The sequence below is a fragment of the Eubalaena glacialis genome, unplaced genomic scaffold, assembly GCF_028564815.1.
Source record: "Eubalaena glacialis isolate mEubGla1 unplaced genomic scaffold, mEubGla1.1.hap2.+ XY H_3, whole genome shotgun sequence".
Classification (NCBI taxonomy): Eukaryota; Metazoa; Chordata; class Mammalia; order Artiodactyla; family Balaenidae; genus Eubalaena; species Eubalaena glacialis.
Window position 1 is genome coordinate 1,816,927 of NW_026871157.1, and position 19,198 is coordinate 1,836,124.

The following is a 19,198-nucleotide window of genomic DNA, read 5'->3' on the forward strand; positions in this document are numbered from 1 at the left end:
TTCACAATGTTGATTCTTCCAATCCAAGAACATGGTATATCTCTCCATCTATTTGTATCATCTTTAATTTCTTTCATCAGTGTCTTATAATTTTCTGCATACAGGTCTTTTGTCTCCTTAGGTAGGTTTATTCCTAGATATTTTATTCTTTTTGTTGCAATGGTAAATGGGAGTGTTTTCTTAATTTCACTTTCAGATTTTTCATCATTAGTGTATAGGAATGCAAGAGATTTCTGTGCATTAATTTTGTATCCTGCTACTTTACCAAATTCATTGATTAGCTGTAGTAGTTTTCTGGTAGCATCTTTAGGATTCTCTATGTATAGTATCATGTCATCTGCAAACAGTGACAGCTTTACTTCTTTTCCAATTTGGATTCCTTTCATTTCTTTTTCTTCTCTGATTTCTGTGTCTAAAACTTCCAAAAGTATGTTGAATAATAGTGGTGAGAGTGGGCAACCTTGTCTTGTTCCTGATCTTAGTGGAAATGGTTTCAGTTTTTCACCATTGAGGACAATGTTGGCTGTGGGTTTGTCATATATGGCCTTTATTATGTTGAGGAAAGTTCCCTCTATGCCTACTTTCTGCAGGGCTTTTATCATAAATGGGTGTTGAATTTTGTCAAAAGCTTTCTCTGCATCTATTGAGATGATCATATGGTTTTTCTCCTTCAATTTTTTAATATGATGTATCACGTTGATTGATTTGCGTATATTGAAGAATCCTTGCATTCCTGGAATAAACCCCACTTGATCATGGTGTATGATCCTTTTAATGTGCTGTTGGATTCTGTGTGCTAGTTAATTAAAATTAATCAAAAGGATATATTAAAATTCAAGAACAATGTAGTAGAAATAAAGGATACTTTTTTAAAATATAAATTTATTTTATTTATTTATTTATTTATTTATTTATTTATTTATTTATTGACTGTGTTGGGTCTTCATTGCTGTGCGCAGCTGAGGTTATCATCAAATTTGAAATATTTAAAGTGGATAAAAAGCTGTCTCAGCAATGCAGACAATTAAATGCATTGTTGTGGGCAATGGTGTTGTTGGTAAAACACGTCTCCTGATATCCTACACAACAAACAAATTTCCATCTGAGTATGTACTGACTGTTTTTGACAACTGTGCAGTCACAATTATGATTGGTGGAGAGCCTTGTACTCTTTAAGAGTTTTTGATACTGCAGGGCAAGAGGGTTATGGCAGATTACAACTGCTGAGTTCTCCACAAACAGATGTATTTCTCTTCTGTTTTTCAGCGGTCTCTCCATCCTCATTCAAAAATGTGAAGGAAAAGTGGGTGCCTGAGATAACTCACTACTGTCCAAAGATTCCTTTCTTGCTTATTGGGACCCACTTTCATCTCAGAGATGAGCCCTCTACTATTGAGAAACTTGCCAAGAATAAACAGAAGCCTATTACCCCAGAGACTGCTGAAAACTGGCCTGTGACCTGAAGGCTATCAAGAATGTGGAGTGTTCTGCACTTACACAGAAAGGCCTAAAGAATGTATTTGATGAGGCAATATTGACTGCCCTGGAGCCTCCAGTACCAAAGATGAGCCTCAGGAGTGTGCTGCTATGAAGTCTCTCCAGAGCCCTTTCTGCACAGCTGGTGTTGGCATCATAATAAAAGCAAAGTTTAAATCAACCTAAGATTAAAAATTAAAATTCATTTTTGCAATAATGACAAATGCCCTGCACCTACCCACATGCACTTGCATGAGACAAGGCCCATAGATATGGCCCCCTTCCCCCTCTCAATACTAGTTACTTTGAATAATTGTGTATTGTCAGAAAAATGATCAGTACTAGTTTACGTTTTGTCATTTCAAAAAAATTATTATTTTTTTTTTAAAAGCAAGACATGCTTGTGATGACTCTCCAACAGACTAATTTGAGTTGTTGAAGCTGTTCCCAGGTACCACTCTGGCGAGTAATCTAGGATATCTAGTTTGCTTTCTCTCTCTCTCTCTCTCTCTCTCTTTTTTCATTTTTCTTTTGACTGGGGGAGTGTGTGTGGGATTTGTTTTTATTTAGTCATGTTTTTTAATTCATTAACCATTGGACAGCCCATAAGGGGAGGAGGACAGATTGATTCCACATTCCACTTCCTAGATCGATTTTAGAAAACATGTTCCCCACCTGGTGCTCTTAGGAAGGAATACAATATATGCCTCATTTAATAAAATACTCCTTTTTGAAGGTTGCCTTTTCTCTCCACCCTTGAGTAGGTCCAGTATTTGATGAAACTCATGAAAATGAGTGGAACATGTCTTGCCCCTCCTCTTTTCTAGGATGCACTATACATGTGACTGTGACTCTCAAGGAAATTTTTTTACCATTTGCTGACTTTTATTGAAGTTAATTTCTAATTTCCTTCATTGGTATTGCACCTTTTGAAATACACCAAATGGATTGAGTACATAATGAAAAAATATTTTTTCCCTGTCAGTCATTGTCTTAATGTGCTGAGCATAGATGTGCAGCTTAATAGTGTATGATATAGTGTTCTAGAACACAGCTGAAGACATGGTGTATAGAGGAAATCCGAGGGGTGGTGCCAGAAGACAGATGTCTATGGGATGATTCACATCCTCTTTCAAGTTATGAGGATGGAAACCTGATTCATTAACAAGCTGGGGGTGGGGAGAACATTTAACTACATGGGGACCAGTCAGGGGAATCTCCTTATTTCTGTTATGTGTATGAGGAATCCTAGAGCAGCCAGATGAGGGTCTCTAGTTTAATAAAAATCCTGGGGAGAGTCTTATGAAGACACTTCATAAATGTTAACAAGGATTTTATCAGCTTATTTTGGTTGCAGTTTCCAAGTTTTAAAAATGTTATGTAATCTTTCCCAAATCCTAATTCTTGTAGATTTCATTAGGGCTGAACCAATGCTTTCTCATGTCTCAATTTTTGGTATATGCATTATTTTCAGCTGTATTAAACAAACAAACACCTTTAAAAAAGTGAAATAATTTAGAAAATAACTTGGATCAAAGAAGATGTCTCAGGAGATATGTAGAAACAACATGAGCTACATGAAAATACAACTTATCAAAATGTGTGAGATGCAGCAAAAACAATTCTTTGAGGAATTTAAGCTTTGAATTCATATATTAGAAAAGAACAAATATCTAAAACTTAATTATCTAAGCTTCTACCTTAGCAAACTAGAAAAGAAAAGCAAATTACACAGTCAGCTCTACCCACCACCAGTCCCTCCCATCAGGAAACTTGCACAAGCCTCTTAGATAGCCTCATCCACCAGAGGGCAGACAGCAGAAGCAAGAAGAACTACAATCCTGCAGCCTGTGGAACGAAAACCACATTCACAGAAAGATAGACAAGATGAAAAGGCAGAGGGTAATGTACCAGATGGATGAACAAGATAAAACCCCAGAAAAACAACTAAATGAAGTGGAGATAAGGAACCTAACAAAAAAAGAATTCAGAATAATGATAGTGAAGATGATCCAGGACCTCGGAAAAAGAATGGAGGCAAAGATCGAGAAGATGCATGCAATGTTTAACAAAGACCTAGAAGAATTAAAGAACAAACAAACAGAGATGAACAATACAATAACTGAAATGAAAACTACACTAGAAGGAATAATTAGCAGAATAACTAAGGCAGAAGAACGGATAAGTGACCTGGAAGACAGAATGGTGGAATTCACTGCTGCCAAACAGAATAAAGAAAAAATAATGAAAAGAAATGAAGACAGCCTAAGAGACATCTGGACAACATTAAATGCAACAACATTTGCATTATAGGGGTCCCAGAAGGAGAAGAGAGAGAGAAAGGACCAGAGGAAATATTTGAAGAGATTATAGTCGAAAACGTCCCTAACATGGGAAAGGAAATACCCACCCAAGTCCAGGAAGCGCAGACAGTTCCATACAGGATAAACCCAAGGAGAAACATGCCAAGACACATAGTAATCAAACTGGCAAAAATTAAAGACAAAGAAAAATTATTGAAAGCAGCAAGGGAAAAATGACAAATAACATACAAGGGAACTCCCATAAGGTTAACAGCTGATTTCTCAGCAGAAACTCTACAAGCCAGAAGGGAGTGGCATGATATACTTAAAGTGATGAAAGGGAAGAACCTACAACCAAGATTACTCTGCACGGCAAGGATCTCATTCAGATTCGTTGGAGAAAATAAAAGCTTTACAGACAAGCAAAAGCTAAGAGAATTCAGCACCACCAAACCAGCTCTACAACAAATGCTAAAGGAACTTCTCTAAGTGGGAAACACAAGAGAAGAAAAGGACCTACAGGAAATAAGGGACGTGAGCGCTTGTGGACGCGCCCACCTGTCACCGGTCCCGGTTCCCCGAGGCGGACGACCGTCCTGCCCGGTGGCTGCAGCCGGGCCGTCCCAGCGCTCCTGCGACTTGCCCCACCCTCAAGGAGCCAGGACCCGCCATGCCCACGGACAGTGAAGACGCCCAGGCAAGTGGAAGAGTGTTTTCTCCTCTGGCTGCCAAGCAGGCACCGTCTGCGTCGAGAACCGCGGGAGGCCCTGGGAGCTCTGGGAGATGAAGTTCGGCTGCCTGTCCTTCCGGCAGCCTCATGCGGGTTTCGTCTTAAATGGGGTGAAGACCCTGGAGATGCGGTGGCGGCCCGTGGTGAGCGGCCACCGGCACCGCACCCTGGCCGTCCACATCGTGCACAGGGACTGGGAGGACACAGCCTGGAGGGAGCTGCTGGCCGAGAGGCTGGGGATGAGCCCCGCGCAGATCCAGGCCTTGCTGCGGGACGGGGAGAAGTTCGGCCGCGGAGTGACAGCCGGGCTGGTTGACATTGGGGACACTTTGCTGTGCCCAGAAAACTTAGGTCCCAACGAGGTTGCAGAGCTGGAGAATCAAGCCCTGCTGCCCAACCTGCGGCAGAAGTACCTGACAGCGCTTGCCAACCCCCGCTGGCTGCTTCAGCCTGTCCCCAGGAGAGGCGGGAAGGACGTCTTCCAGGTGGACATCCCCGAACACCTGATCCCCTTTGGGCAGGAGGCCTGACCAGACTGGGCTCTCGAGAGGAAGGTGACCGAGAGAGCAGCTCATCATGCCACAGTCCACTCACCTTCACGCCCTGGACGTGCACATCTGGTTCGGTCTGAATCGGCCCTGCTCTGGGGAGCACTGCCCGCTCCGTGCTGTTCACGGAAGCAGACGTGCCCACCTGGTGCAGGGACAGGGCTTGGGACTCTCCTCGTGCGATGCCGCTCTGGGCTCAGCGACAGAGTCTCGAGGACTTTGACCTTTAGGAAAAGATGGCAGTGCCACTCGTTTTGGGCCTACTGACTCTGGGTGGTTGAGAGAAATGTGTTTTGAGAGGACCGGTTAGTGTTTTCCCCTCTTTGTCCTGGTCAGAACTCCCAGATGTTTGGACCGCATCTGGGGAACGAACGATGGGGGAAGGCCGGTGGCAGGCCTCGTGCACGTGGGAGAGGACCGCAGGCCCAGAAACAGGGCGCGGTCTGTCCTTGCATGTGACCCTGGCCCTGTTGTAAAGTGTCCCTTGGCTCACGAAGCGTGTGTGTTAAGACGTGCTGCCCGGCCACTTCACGTCCGAAGACAGGCTCCTAGACACAGCTCTGACGGCCAAGTGAGAAGGGCTGGCGCTCACTTTGTGGAAATCTCTTACTTCTCTGTGGGGTTTGGGGCCATTTGTTAGCAAGGTTTCTAGGGGTTGTTACATCTGAGGGTGCTGGGCTTTCCCCCAGGTGTCGGCTGGAACGGCCCGTCTCTTCTGAGGCAGACGGCAGTGTGCACGCCTCCCTTGGTGGGTGGGGTGGCCCTCCTATCCTGCGGGCCTCTTTGGGAGGCCCCTGGATGGTGGGCTGGACATACGCTCAGCTGCGGGTCAGAAACTTCTGGCATCATAGGGGGACCCAGGAGGAAGCCCCTTCTGCTTCAGGATGCATGACTAATGGAAGGTGACACCCCTGAGGTCAGGAGCCAGGCTGTGCTGCCTCCTGACTAGCAGGCAAGGCCCAGGGGCCAGCCTGTCCTGGGCCGGCCTCAGCGCTCCCTAGCCACGTCCGTGGCTGAGCGTGGGAAATGCTGCTGCTTCAAATGAAAGGGGACGGCAGGGACCAAAGCCTGCCGGGGGGTGGGTTTCCAGCCTCGTCGGGCCCGTCCACTGAGATGTGTGAATAGGACGGATAGTTAGAAAGGACACAAGACTCGCACTTCTCGTTCGATTCTTTAGTTACTCCCATGGACTTTGGTATTTCTTTATTAGAGACAAAAACAGATTCTTGGTTATGAGATGGGGACTTTCGTGTGTCCCCAGGGGCCTGCGAGCTCAGGGATCGCAGTTGTCCTTGAACTGTTCTCGGAGAGCACACCTGCAATCTGAGGAGCCCCCCTGCTCCTCGTCCACCTCAGGGACCTCGTTCGGGGACAAGGCGAAAAGGGCCGCCGGCAGGAGGGAGGAACGGCCGTTGTCCACAGGCATCTCCGAGTCATAAGCCGGGTAAACCGTGGGGCTGGCGGGCAGCTCCCTGGCGCCGTCCCTTCCGGCGGTAGCCGGGGGCACAGAAGTGACATTCCGGGGAGTGCCCTCCCCACTCGGGCCGCCCTGCTCACTGGGGGGAGGGTTTTCCCTGGCCCGTCCCGCCCCACCGCTCGTAGGGCACATGCTAGAGAACAGCGAAGACTGCGTACCGCTGGGCCCCTGAGCACTTGGGGCTTTCTTCTGGGTGGTGGAGTCGTTGGAATGGATTCGTGGGGAGCTTCTGGTAGCAGCCACCGGCCTCTTTCTCTTTGGGGCTGTTGCGCTGGTCCGGGGCTGAGCAGTTGCTCCCAGGTTGCCTTTTCTCTCAATGTTCTCGATGAGCAGAGGCTTGTCTCTCTGAAAGTTGGAGTTGCAGTAGATCTGAAATGAAACGAATCACTTTAGCCATTCTGGGAGAAAATACCCATTCCTCCCCGCCCCCGCCCCACGCCGCCCCACCCCCACCCCGGTCCATCATAATGGTCTTATCTGACTATGGAGAAAAGGTCTCTTTAAGTTCCTGGCAGGTTATTCCGTCCTAGAGTGTGCGCTCCCTAGAGCTCCCCGAGGCAAGCCTCGGTCGAGGAGTTACTGTGGCTACCTGACATCTCGTGGCCTCTTGAGAGGGTCTGTCGGCACACCTGCAGGTTCTCTCTAAGGGGCTGTGGCTGAATACCACGGGCTCTACTTTCTCATCTTTCCTTAACTACCTTCTCACGTGAAGAAAGTTATTCTCGGAAATGAAACCCGTTCAGCACATGGCCCATCTGGCCTCCCCGGAAGGTGTTCGAATAACAAGAGAACATGGGCAATGGAAGGGCTTTCTACTTTACCATCAGCCTCTTCTTCCCTGGAGGGCGGCTGGTCAGGCGTATTTTGCTGAATCCGTACAGGTTCAGTTGGCGGATGAAAGTCTTCAAGCTGTCTGTGTTGAAAATCCTGTCTGCGCCTCTGCGGTGAAGAACCTCCCTCTGGAAGAGGTCTTCCTCTGTGATCACCGTGTCTCCCTCGTCATTCCAGCACACAGATGTGACGGCGGGATCCTCCACCATCCTCCAGAGCTTTCTTGGGAAGGAGAGCTCAAGAATACTCTCGTTGGCCACACCGTTGTTTGGGCCCTGTGGTGGCGGGTTGTCTTGGGAGCCAGGATCTGGGCTCTCGGCTTGGTCACCCTGCTTCTCCGAACTCTCCCTTGAATCCACATTTGGATCTGGGGACGCACAAGAGGGGACCCACGTTGCTGGCTCTGAGTCAGCCGATGGGCCCAGCGTGGTTGTACACAGGTCACGCTACTCTGACTAGCCATGGAGCCAGTCTAGATTGGGAGCATTCTCCACCTGAGACCATATCACTGAACTCTCAGGGCAGAAATGCCTTGGACCAGAGTGGGGATGCCCAGTAAATACTGTCCGCAAGGTTCTAGAATCTCGGTAGTGGGGCAACCAGCCACTTAAGTCGCAGTCTTCTTTATTGGTCACGTGATGTCACAAAGGCAGTCTGGAGAGGGAGCCCTGGCCACGTGTGGGGGAGGGGATGGGGACGGGGTCCCCGGCGTCTGCCTTTTTTTCTAAAAGTCTCGAAAAGTATGGTTCAAGTTCCCGGGAAAGACTCCTGTCTGCCGCCAGGCACCTTGTTTCAAGGGGCCAGGCCCCGGATGGGTTGAGAAACGTGATCCTGTCTCCACTCCCATCCCTTGATGCTGGCTTCCGATTTGCTCAAGGGCCAGGCCCTGGCGAGGCGTAGCTTGGCTGCCACTGAGACCACAGGGATCATGTGAGCCCCTGGCGACTGTCCCTCCCAGAAGATGGGGGGTCCCTAGTGGGCTGGTTGGCCTAGCCTGAGTCGGTGCCCACCCCTCCATCCCCCTTCTGGCTCTGGTCTCTTGCAGCTGTTCCTGCCGGCTGGTCGGTCCCGCTCAGATGGGCCCAAACAAAGAGTCCTGATTTCCTGCCTCCCAGGTCAAGCTGTCCCCAGAGTAGGGCTGTGCGTGACCTCACATTCAACTCGAGTGTTCCCCAAGCACCTCAGACACAGCCCAGCCCATGCCACCGATGCCGCGTGGGAGGGCATAGCCACGTGCCCTCCGCTGGGCATCGAGCCTCCTTTTGAGCTCTGCCTGCCCCCAGACCTCATCCCTGTGCGGATCACAGAGGGATTGTCTTCAGTATCCATTTCTTCCCGTAGAAGCCCTTCTCATGGCCCAAGAGTGCTCACTTTTGGAACACCTGCGTGTGTCCTTTTCCCATCGCCTTCCCAGACCGTTGGATTCAGCCTCCCTGGAGGCTGCCTCGAAAGCCCTGTTTCCTTTCCGCAGTGGGGGGGTTTGGCTTCTGCTGCCCCCGATCTTGGCCTCCCATGTCCACCTTGGGTCTCCGTGGGTACTTGCCCTTTGAAGGACTTGATTTGGGGCTTCAGCGTGTAGCCTGTCCCATTGAAGGCGAGCACTTCACTGGTGTGCTCCCAGGCCAGCCCTGCTCTCCTTCCCCACGCCCGCCCCTGCCCCCCCTCCACCTCCACCCCCGGGGCCCTGTCCCGCTGTTACCTTGAGGATACATAGAATTATTTTGTTTGCTTTCAGCTTAGACGCTTTTGAATGGGCCTAAGTGACACGGACTGACTCCCAAGGAAATTTCCTACTTGCCGACCTAGACGTGACCAGAGGAAGCCCCCGTCCATGTGCATTTGGAAATAGATGAGGGTCTGGGTGTCAGACGCACCGAAACCCGAATGAGAGTCGTCTGTCTTCACCGCAGGTGGGAGGATAGGATGGTGGGTTTGGTGATGCGCGTTCTCTGGCCGTTGTGGGCGACTTTGTCCTTCATAGTCACTGTGGAGGGGATAGAATGGCACCTTGGAAAGGCCTGTCTGCAAGGATCCTAGGTCCCTGTCCCAGCTCTGCCACTAAGCAGGGTCATCTGTCCTCTGTGAGCGCCACTGCCCTATTTCTGAAAGGGGAGAGCTAAGAGGGTGTGGAAGAGGATCTCCCGAGGTGCCTTTCAGCCTAAGGACGGGCATCCTGGATGGAGCCCCCAGGCCTAGATTCAGCCCTGCTCCCTGGTCTTTGTGCTTCTAAACTGGTTTACAAAGCATTCTTTCAGGTCAGTTCCTCCTGTAGGGACATGACCTTGGAGGCTGCGAATTTCGGTGGAGGCCATCGGTGGCTCCTCAGAAGGGGCCCGAAGGCTGGGGCCTCCTTGGGCGGGCCTGCCTGTGTGGCCTTGCCTGCTGCCCCCCTCCTCAGGCCCTCCCTCGCCCCCTGGGTCCCGTAGGAGCTGCCTCCTTCCTGGTCCCCCTCCCTCCCAGGTGCCAGCCAGGCCCCGGCAGTGGGTTTGTGTGGCATTGTGGGGGTCTTTCTCAGCTGGGTCTCGGGACCCTTCAGTTGGGCAGGCACAAGCCCTGGTGACATCCAAGGCCTGCCTTTCCCAGCCTCGTCCTGCAGCTCCTGCCCTTGGCTTCCATGCCTTGATGCCCCCAGCCCAGAGGCCCTCCAGCCGCTCCCCTCCCTCGCTGCTGCCAGGGTCTCAGGGTGTCTGCCAGCGTTAACTTCCCTCCAGTATCTGAGGAGCTCCTGGAGGGGCCTTATCCCGGTAGACACTGGGGCCTTACAGTCAGTCCCAGGCAGTCTCAGTCCCTCCCTCCCCGTGGCTCAGCCATGAGCAGCTCAGCAGACCGGGCTCCCGTTGGGCAGGAGGGCCCCAGGACAGGAACAGGGATGGGGCGCCGTCACGCGGGAAGGTGGCGGCACTGGACAGAAATGCCGGCACCTGGCAGTGGCGGATCTCAGCAAACCACAGACAAGCCCCACACTGCCTCTGCTTCTCCTTGGCACCTTCCTTTCTTGGGCCTGCTTTTTGTCAACTGAAAGACACCGTGTAGCACTGAGAAGAGCAATGAGTCGCCAGTCAGAAGGTCGGCCATGGGCTGGGGGCGGGTGGGAACAGCGTGGGCTCGAGAAGAATTCAGACCAGGGCTCTGGTCCCCACACCGTCACTTACCAACACGTGATTCTGGGAAGATTCCCAAGCCCCGTGGCCTCAGGTTCTTCACCTGTGAAGCGAGTGGGTGTGATGAGCCATGTCTTGTAGGGCTGCAGGGATGCATGTGAGCTTCGTAAAGCAGCTCACAGGGCCTGGCGTCTGTTGGAACGTTGATGATTGGCAGTTATTTCTCATATTGTTTGGATCACAGACCCTTCACCTCTCTCCTCTGGCCTTTGGTTGGGCGGTTTCTTGTCCCGGTCATGTCAGAGAATATGCAGCTCAATAGGATGTGGAAAAGCTAATCAGCCAAACACGATGTTTCATAAATAAAACTAAGTAAATTTTCCCCCCCCAAAAAAGAAAAGGACCTACAAAAACAAACCCAAAACAATTAAGAAAATGGTCATAGTAACATACATATCGATAATTACCTTAACGTGAATGGATTAAATGCTCCCACCAAAAGACACAGGCTGGCTGAATGGATAAAAAAACAAGACCCATATATATGCTGTCTACAAGAGACCCACTTTAGACCTAGGGACACATACAGACTGAAAGTGAGGGGATGGAAAAAGATATTCCATGCAAATGGAAATCAAAAGAAAGCTGGAGTAGCTATACTTATAAAACTCAGATAAAACAGACTTTAAAATAAAGAATGTTATGAGAGACAAGGAAGGACACTACATAATGATCAAGGGATCAATCCAAGAAGACGATATGACAATTATAAATATATATGCACCCAACATAGGAGCACCTCAATACATAAGGCAACTGCTAACAGCTATAAAAGAGGAAATCAACAGTAACACAATAAGAGTGGGGGACTTTAACACCCCACTTTCACCAATGGACAGTTCATCCAAAATGAAAATAAGTAAGGAAACACAAGCTTTAAATGATACATTAAACAAGATGGACTTAATTGATATTTATAGGACATTCCACCCAAAAACAACAGAATACACATTTTGCTCAAGTGCTCATGGAACACTCTCCAGGATAGATCATATCTTGGTTCACAAATGAAGCTTTGGTAAATCTAAGACAATAGAAATCCCTGCATTGGGAGCGTGGAGTCTTATCCACTGGACCACAAGGGAAGTCCCTATTTTCAATTCTTAAAATGTCAGATAATAAAAGGAACCTTGTCAGTGGAATACTTAGAGTGTGTTTAGTCAGGCAATGTAGAATTGGGGTGCCATATGTTTTTAGGCATAATCTGTGACCTTGGGTTAATATGTTTCTATAGTTTCCCTGTAAGGTGAAGAAATTCCATGGAAAGTTAAGCTTGTGCTTAGTCCACTCCTCTGAGAGAAGAATAGCATCCTGATACAGTTACCTTGTTTCCTGTAACCCTGCATGAGCTCTCATGGTCATTTTAAGACAAATCTCATTTTACCAAAGTAGATTTTCAAAATTGGTTGATTTTCACTTATTTTTTTTAATTGGGGTATAGTACTTTTACAATTTTGTGACAGTTTCTTCTGTACAGTGAACTGAATCAGTTACATGTACAATACATCCCCTCTTATTTGAATTTCCTTCCCATTTAGGTCACCACAAAGTACTGAGTAGAGTTCTCTGTGCTATACAGCAGGTTCTCATTAGTTATCTATTTTATACATAGTGGTGTATATACGTCAATCCCAATCTCCCAATTCTGATTTTCACTTCTTATAGATCCTTTGTGATTTGGTGGTTCTCAATGGAAAGCAATCTTTTATAACCTAATTGTGCTTCTGTTTTTCTATCCAATTCTTTTTTCTACCTGAACTTCATTTAGCACTTTCCCTTATACTGGCCAGTACCATAAGTAATAAATATTTGCAGAGTGATAATAGCCTATACTCATTTAACCTTTTATAGACAAACAAAGAGACAAAAAATACAACTGAATCAAGTCCCCTATGCAAGGCAATTAAAATGGAGAATAAAAATTATTCTTTAGGTAAAAAGGAGAAAGAAGGAAGAGAAATAAAATACCCATTCCTTCAAACATTTTCTTACTCTTCAGTGCAAGTGCAAAACATTTTCTACATTCTATGAGTCAGATGCTAGTATAATGGCTATTACTGGACTATGGCATAACAGAGCCCATTGGGGATCTTCTTGAAACAAATCACAAGAGAAATGTTGTGTCAAATCCACAAAACATAACATTGTAACCTTGGCAACTCGGGCCTGTGATCAGCTCTTTCACTTTCTTACATTTCATTTTTGTCTTTATGTCTGCATATAAGAAGTAACTTCTCTCTAGCTCATCTCCATGAAAGCAACCCTATCAGTAATAGAAACTTATCTCACTAAGAAAGAGTTTAATTAAAATTACTTCAACTGCGTTTTCTTATTTACAGAGTCAAAATAAATATTAAAACTCAAAACATCTTGAGAGGGACTTCCCTAGTGGTGCAGTGGTTAAGAATCCGCCTGCCAATGCAGGGGACATGGGTTCGATCCCTGGTCCGGGAAGATCCCACATGCCGTGGAGCAACTAAGCCCGTGTGCCACAACTACTGAGCCTGCGCTCTAGAGCCCACGAGCCACAATTACTGAGCCCACGTGCACCACAAGCACTGAAGCCCACACGTCTGCAGCCCATGCTCAGCAACAAGAGAAGCCACTGCCATGAGAAGCCCGTGCACCACAATGAAGAGTAGCCCCTGCTCGCCATGACTAGAGAAAGCCCGTGCACAGCAACAAAGACCCAACACAGCCAAAAACAAACAACCAAACACACAAACAAATAAATAAATAATCATCTTGAGAGCTATCTAACGTGACCAGCAAAATATGGCCTATAAATTATTTACAAAAATAAATTTTTCATGTAAAAAACATGCTCAACATTTACTTCTAAGTATATTCAGAAAAATTCCTTACATAGGCTTACTTTTCAAGGTTGAGAGAATCCCTAGTGTCTAAAAATCTCTCCTTCATGAAGAGTCAACAATGCAGACTTGGTAGAGATAAAACAGATTCAGGGGGTGAATTATGGTAGTAAGGGAGGACAAAGAAGGAAATATTGCTTTTCATTAGCCAAGCAGATAAGAGTGAGTGGGTAGGTGGATTAGGAATAATGCGTATGCACTGTATTCACCAAGAGTATGGTATTGAGATATTACATACTATGCCCAGGTTCACAAATCTTTAATAATATCTGCTGTTGATAACTCGTTTGTCTCTCACCAAAGATTGCCCTAAGCTAATCTCAGTGAACACATTTGCCCAAGGATATTCCCTTTCCCAGATATCAGCAGATAGCCAGTGAGTGGCCAATGAAGGGATACAAAAGTGTTGTTTCCTAGACTTAATTTAGAACAACTCTAAAGGCCATCCAGATTCAGAACTCCTCTTAGGAGAAACAGAAGTTTCAGTTACAACTGCATTAATGGTCAATTTTACTCTTTGCCTTTCTCAGTTTCTTATAGGTGTTTCTCTTTACAACACTTCTCAATAAACCAGTTGTCCCTCCCACAGACTTATGAGGGAACCTAAGCTCAGACATTATGCACAGTGGTCCTATCTTGCTTTAGCATCTAGCAACAGCTAACTCTTCCTTCAGAAATCTTACTCAGAATTTTCTTTGTCTGCAGAGACCAGTTCCATCTTTAGTACAGGTATTTATAATGGAATTGCCTCAGTGGTTTTCTGGAGTTGGGTCATACTGGCCTGCTAGAACCAGTTGTGTGCATTTTTTCCCCAACCCTGTTCTGTAACCTTATGTGGGTAGCTTAAAAATAGTTATAGTGGAAAAATCTACAACTCAAAAATTGGCAAAACAATACAAATCACAGCTTTATTTTTACTTTTTCAAGAGAGTAGTTTGCAAATATGTACCACAGTGTCACTGAGTTGCCTCCGCTTTCACATCCAAAGATAAGCACACTCAATCCTAGCCAGCCAGAATCTGACATTACCAAGGTAAAAGGGATTGGTTAAGGAATGGGTACATGACCTAAAGACAGCCAAAGAGATGAAAATATCATTTTGCAAGAATTTGCAAGTAAGACACCCACTTATACCAAAGACGCCGTAAAATCTAGAGGTGCTAAAGCAATCTCCATGCTACAAAGTCAGATCCTGTATTAAGAATGCACCAATTCTGAGAAAGTGGAATTATGAAAGGAAGAGAGAGAAGTAGTATTCTGGGAACATTACTTGAGACCCTGAATATGTCAAAGACATACCTATGATCTGAACTATCAGTTACATGACCTAATAAATTTTCTCTTTGCTTAGGTATGTTATAGGTAGATTTCTGTCTCTTCAATAAAATATATCTAAACTGATATACCATAAATGAATAAGTACACGAAATAAATGGTTCAAATACTCTGGGTCCCAAGTGAATGTAGGAAAGGCAAAGTGAGCAGAAGTACTTATTTATTAATAAAATAAAAACTTGCCCTTGTTCCAGCTAAAATAAAATAGATACCTTACCAAATATAACAATAAAACCTGGACAGCTATTAAACGTCTCTGAAAAATAAATAGCAATCAGACCTGAAAAAAGGACAAGAATTTGAAGTACCATCAAAGTAGCAAAGTTTACCTTTCTTTTTTCTTTCTCTAGATGCCTTGATTGAATCATGTAACCCAAAACAGAATGGAGAACTGGGGTTAAAAATGGACCATTCAGAGGAAGCACTTTAATTCTGGCTTGAGGAAGTGGAAAGGAAAATCCTAAAACTCAGAGATAATGCAAAATTCCATTTTTTTCACTTCTTTTTTTCTCTAAACAGTATCCAAAACAGGAGAGTTGAGGAGGCAAAACTCTAAGAGAGAGTAATTCACACTTCTCTTGAACTTCCCAATAGGGAAGAACAAGCCCCTTTTTAAACAAATCTTTTCCCTGTTACTTAATGTAAGCTGGTCACAGAAATGCAAGATATCTTAAAGTAATGAAGTTCCCAAATTTTTGGCAATAGAACTAAAAAAAAGAGGAGCACATGAAAACCAGAAATTTCAAGGAGAGTTATAGAGATAGAGACTCAAGAAAGTGGTCTCATAAATAATAAACTCATTGGCTTATCCTTGTGATCACATGGATGGATCTGACCCTAATTAGTGTACCAAAAAACTGGATAGCTGAACTTAAGAGTTAAATCACACTAAAGTCACAAACAGATGCCTTGGTAAATACTGATGGGACAAATATGTCCCATCAAATAGCACTGCGAAGACACTGAAAAGTGAGCTAACATTGAAAGTACAACCCACAGAAGGACATCTGAAAATTGCAATGTGATTCTAACAAAGTGATTTTCCTAATAAAACTCAAACATCATTATTCTCCACAGGACTAAGTAACACTCAGAGATCATGACATAATATGAAGAATGTTATGTTACAATTTAAAATTATTGAGCACACAAACGACCTGAAAAATTACAACTTGAATGGGGAAAGATAATCCAATAAAGGGGCATCAGAGATGTTAGTTTTGGTTGACAAAGACTCTAAAGTGTCTGTAATAAAAATGATCCAATGAAATAATGAACACTCTTAAAGGATATGAAAAATAATCTGTGAAAAATTTAGAATATATATAACAGAATGAAGTAGAAAACTTACAAGAGAAAAAAGAAATAACCAAACTTTGAACAGAGCCTTGTGAACCTGCAGGAAATAACAAAATTTAAGATTTGTCTCATTAAAATCTCAAAAGTAAGCAGAAAGAAATTAAGTAAGGAAAAAGAAAATAAAATATTTAAAGAAATACTAACTGAAAACATCCAAGTTTAGTGAAAGACAGAAACAATATTGAAGAGAATACAATCAAAGAAGCCAACACCCAGAAACATAATCAACAGTTTAAATCTGAAGACAGACTTCCAGTTTCAGTTCCAAGCTCAATATGTTAAGAGTTTGGAAGTCATCACTCCTACCCTCATAACAGAATGAAAAACAAAACAAAACAACTCAACAAGAGATAAATCAGTGGCTTTTCCTTATATCTAGCAGAGAATTGTAGTCTTAGGGCTAACTACCTCCTCAAAATTGGAGAGGCAGGTGAATATAAAGAACTACAACTGAGATCAGCTTATATGGAGCAGAAGCCCTGAGAAGCCATAAAATGGTATAAACAGTTAAAACATACTGAGGAATTATTGGAACCTCAGTGTGGACCAGCTTGAGAGTTAGAAACTCCTGGTACCCAGGTCTTAGAGAACCCTAAACTTTTTGGGGGTTTGTACCTCCAGCTTGGTTCAATATACAAAAATTTATTACTCCATCACACTGTCATCCTACAGAGTAAAAATCACATGATCCTATCATTATATGCAAAAAGTGAATTTCTCAAAGTTAAATATTCATTCATGAAAAAACTCTTACCAAACTAAAAACAAAGGGAAACTTTTTCAATTTGATAAAGAGCATTTCAAAAACCCTACAACTGAATCATACTTAATGGCGAGAAACAACATGTTTTCTCCTTAAGGCTGGGCATCTCACCACTCATATTCAACATTGTCTGGAAGACCTAACTAATGCAATAAGACAAGGAAAGTTAATACAAGGAAAACAGATTTAGAAAAAAAGAGAAAACTCTTTTTGCTTGCACATGACGTGATTGTCTATCTGGAAAATCCTTAGGAATTAACAACAAAAATAACCCCTACTAAAACTTTAAGTGATTTTTCAGGGTTGAATAATAGAAGTTTGATAGAAAAAAGTCAATTGCTATTCTATATACAGAAATGAACAACTGGAATTTGGAAGTGAAAATAAAATATTATTTAAATTGGTACTAAAAGGAAAATAAACCTAGGTATAACTAACAAAATAGGTACAAGATCTGAATGAGGGCAACTACAAAACTTTGATGAAAGAAACCAAGTGAGCTCTAAATAAGTGTAGAGATCTTCTATGTTCAATACAAGGATTCAGTATTATTAAAATATAATTTCTTCCCAACTTGATTTATAGATTCAACAAAATTTCATTGAAATACTCAGTAAGTTACTTTTTTGGGGAAGTTGACAAACTTATTCTGAAGTTTATATGGAAATGTGAAAGATATATACCACCTGCCCTCAGACTAATAAATGATTGTAACAGGTTAATTTAAAAAGTATAGCCAGGGGAGGTCCAGTGGTTATGACTCTGTGCTTCCACTGCAGGGGGCCATGGGTTTGATTCCTGATCAGGGAAATAAGGCCCCATGCACTGCATGGCGTGTCCAATAAAAAAGATAAAATGTATAGCCAACACAATACTGTAGGAGAACAAAGTCAAAGGACGACACAATCTGACTTCAAGACATACTATAGAGGTATGACATCAAGACAATATGGTATAGATAAAGAGTGGAAATATAGAGATCTGCACATATAGTCAGCTGATCTTTGGTGAAAGAACAACAATTCAAAGAGGAAAGGGCAGTTTTTTCAACAAATGATGCTGGAACTATTATATATTCATTTAAAAACTGATATATCTAGACATTAACTCAAAATGGTCCTTACATCTAAACAACAAATGTAAAACATAAAATTAAAAAGATTTGAAAAGATAATTATCAAGGGCTCAAGTGAGTTGTAGAGAGCTAGTAGCAGAAAAGTCAATTAAAACAAGCCAAAGGAAAGTAACAGTAAAGTCTTAATTACTTATTATAATAGTATAAAGGAAAGTACTGACTCCTCCTAGTCTGTTTTTCCCCTATGAAGTCACCTGCAGACAGGCAGACCAGCTCGTGATTTTTAGTCCTCTCACTGTGAGGGAGCCCCTAACAAAAATCTCTAGAAGTTTTATGGACCAGGCTTGCGTGAAAGCTGAGGAAGAAGACTAGGACTAGAAAAATACAGAGTACTGAGTGGAAACTATCTTTCCTCCATAGGTCCTTGGCCAAAGGCCCAAATAAAGAAAACTCCAAATGAAACACCTGGGCTAAGAATGTAGATATGATTAAGAGAATGACCAATTAGAGGAAGCTGGTCCTTGACTGCAATTCCCTGGGGACACTGAAAAACACTGACTGTGCACCAAGTCTAACGTAAGCAGGGTATCTCTCCAAATGCAGTCTGCCAGGTGAAGCCTTTGTTATTGCTATATTTGTGCCTAGGGGAAAAAAAACTCAAAGGTTTCACACCAAGAGACAGAATTCTCAATAACATAGGAGAAAGTCTACGTGATCTGGGATTTGAAAGTGAGTTTTTAGATATAGTGGCAAAAGCATTATCCTTGTAAGAAAAAAAGTTGAACTTTATTAAAATCATCTGCTTTGTGAAGAACACTATAAAGAGAGTGGAAGAAAAGCCACAGACTGGGAGAAGATATTTGTAAAACACATAGCTGATGTACACAAAATACACAAACAAAACTTGGAGCTCAGCAATAATAAAACAAACATACAATTTTAAAATGGGCAAAACATCTGAACAGACAACTTACCAAAGAAGACATACCAAAGGCAAATAGGCATCTGAATAGGCATCTCAACATTTTATGCCATTAGGAGATTACAAATTAAAATAGTGATTGGTTAAAATGGCTAAAATCCAAAAAAAGTAAGTACCAAATGATGATGAGGATGAAGAGCCAAATAAACTCTCTTTCATTGCAGTTGAAAGTGCAAAATGCCAAAGCCACTTAGTTTGGCAATTTCTTCCACTTCTAATCTTACCACATAATCCAGCCATTATGCTGCTATGTTTCAAATGAGGTAAAAATTTATGTCAAAACAA

General features: G+C 44.0%; 2 protein-coding genes and 1 pseudogene across 2 annotated transcripts; 2 read left to right on the forward strand and 1 right to left on the reverse strand.

The window, feature by feature from the left end:
* Positions 1 to 1,014: 1,014 nt before the first annotated feature.
* LOC133082995 (cell division control protein 42 homolog) lies at positions 1,015 to 1,591 on the forward strand (annotated as a pseudogene).
* A 2,956-nt stretch (positions 1,592 to 4,547) lies between these two features.
* Positions 4,548 to 5,061, forward strand: LOC133083003 (protein EOLA1-like). Its single transcript, XM_061179668.1, has one exon. The coding sequence runs from the start codon at positions 4,563 to 4,565 to the stop codon at positions 5,037 to 5,039; it is 477 nt and encodes a 158-aa protein (XP_061035651.1). The 5' UTR covers positions 4,548 to 4,562; the 3' UTR covers positions 5,040 to 5,061.
* A 1,165-nt stretch (positions 5,062 to 6,226) lies between these two features.
* Positions 6,227 to 9,344, reverse strand: LOC133083020 (heat shock transcription factor, X-linked member 3-like). The gene is made up of 4 exons (XM_061179684.1): positions 9,271 to 9,344; positions 8,152 to 8,276; positions 7,356 to 7,768; positions 6,227 to 6,903 (listed from the first exon to the last, which is right to left on the reverse strand). The coding sequence occupies exons 1-4, from the start codon at positions 9,342 to 9,344 to the stop codon at positions 6,331 to 6,333; spliced, it is 1,185 nt and encodes a 394-aa protein (XP_061035667.1). The 3' UTR covers positions 6,227 to 6,330.
* Positions 9,345 to 19,198: the final 9,854 nt, after the last annotated feature.

What these genes read in the sequence shown, in the direction of transcription:
- LOC133083020 (XM_061179684.1), bottom strand. Translation starts at nt 9,344, where the DNA reads ATGAAGGACAAAGTCGCCCACAACGGCCAGAGAACGCGCATCACCAAA. An exon ending in ATCCTATCCTCCCACCTGCG is followed by an intron (nt 8,277 to 9,270) that starts GTGAAGACAGAC and finishes CTGTGGTCTCAG; the next exon opens with TGGCAGCCAAGCTACGCCTC. An exon ending in GCCTGGCCCCTTGAAACAAG is followed by an intron (nt 7,769 to 8,151) that starts GTGCCTGGCGGC and finishes CGGCTGACTCAG; the next exon opens with AGCCAGCAACGTGGGTCCCC.
- LOC133083003 (XM_061179668.1), top strand. Translation starts at nt 4,563, where the DNA reads ATGAAGTTCGGCTGCCTGTCCTTCCGGCAGCCTCATGCGGGTTTCGTC.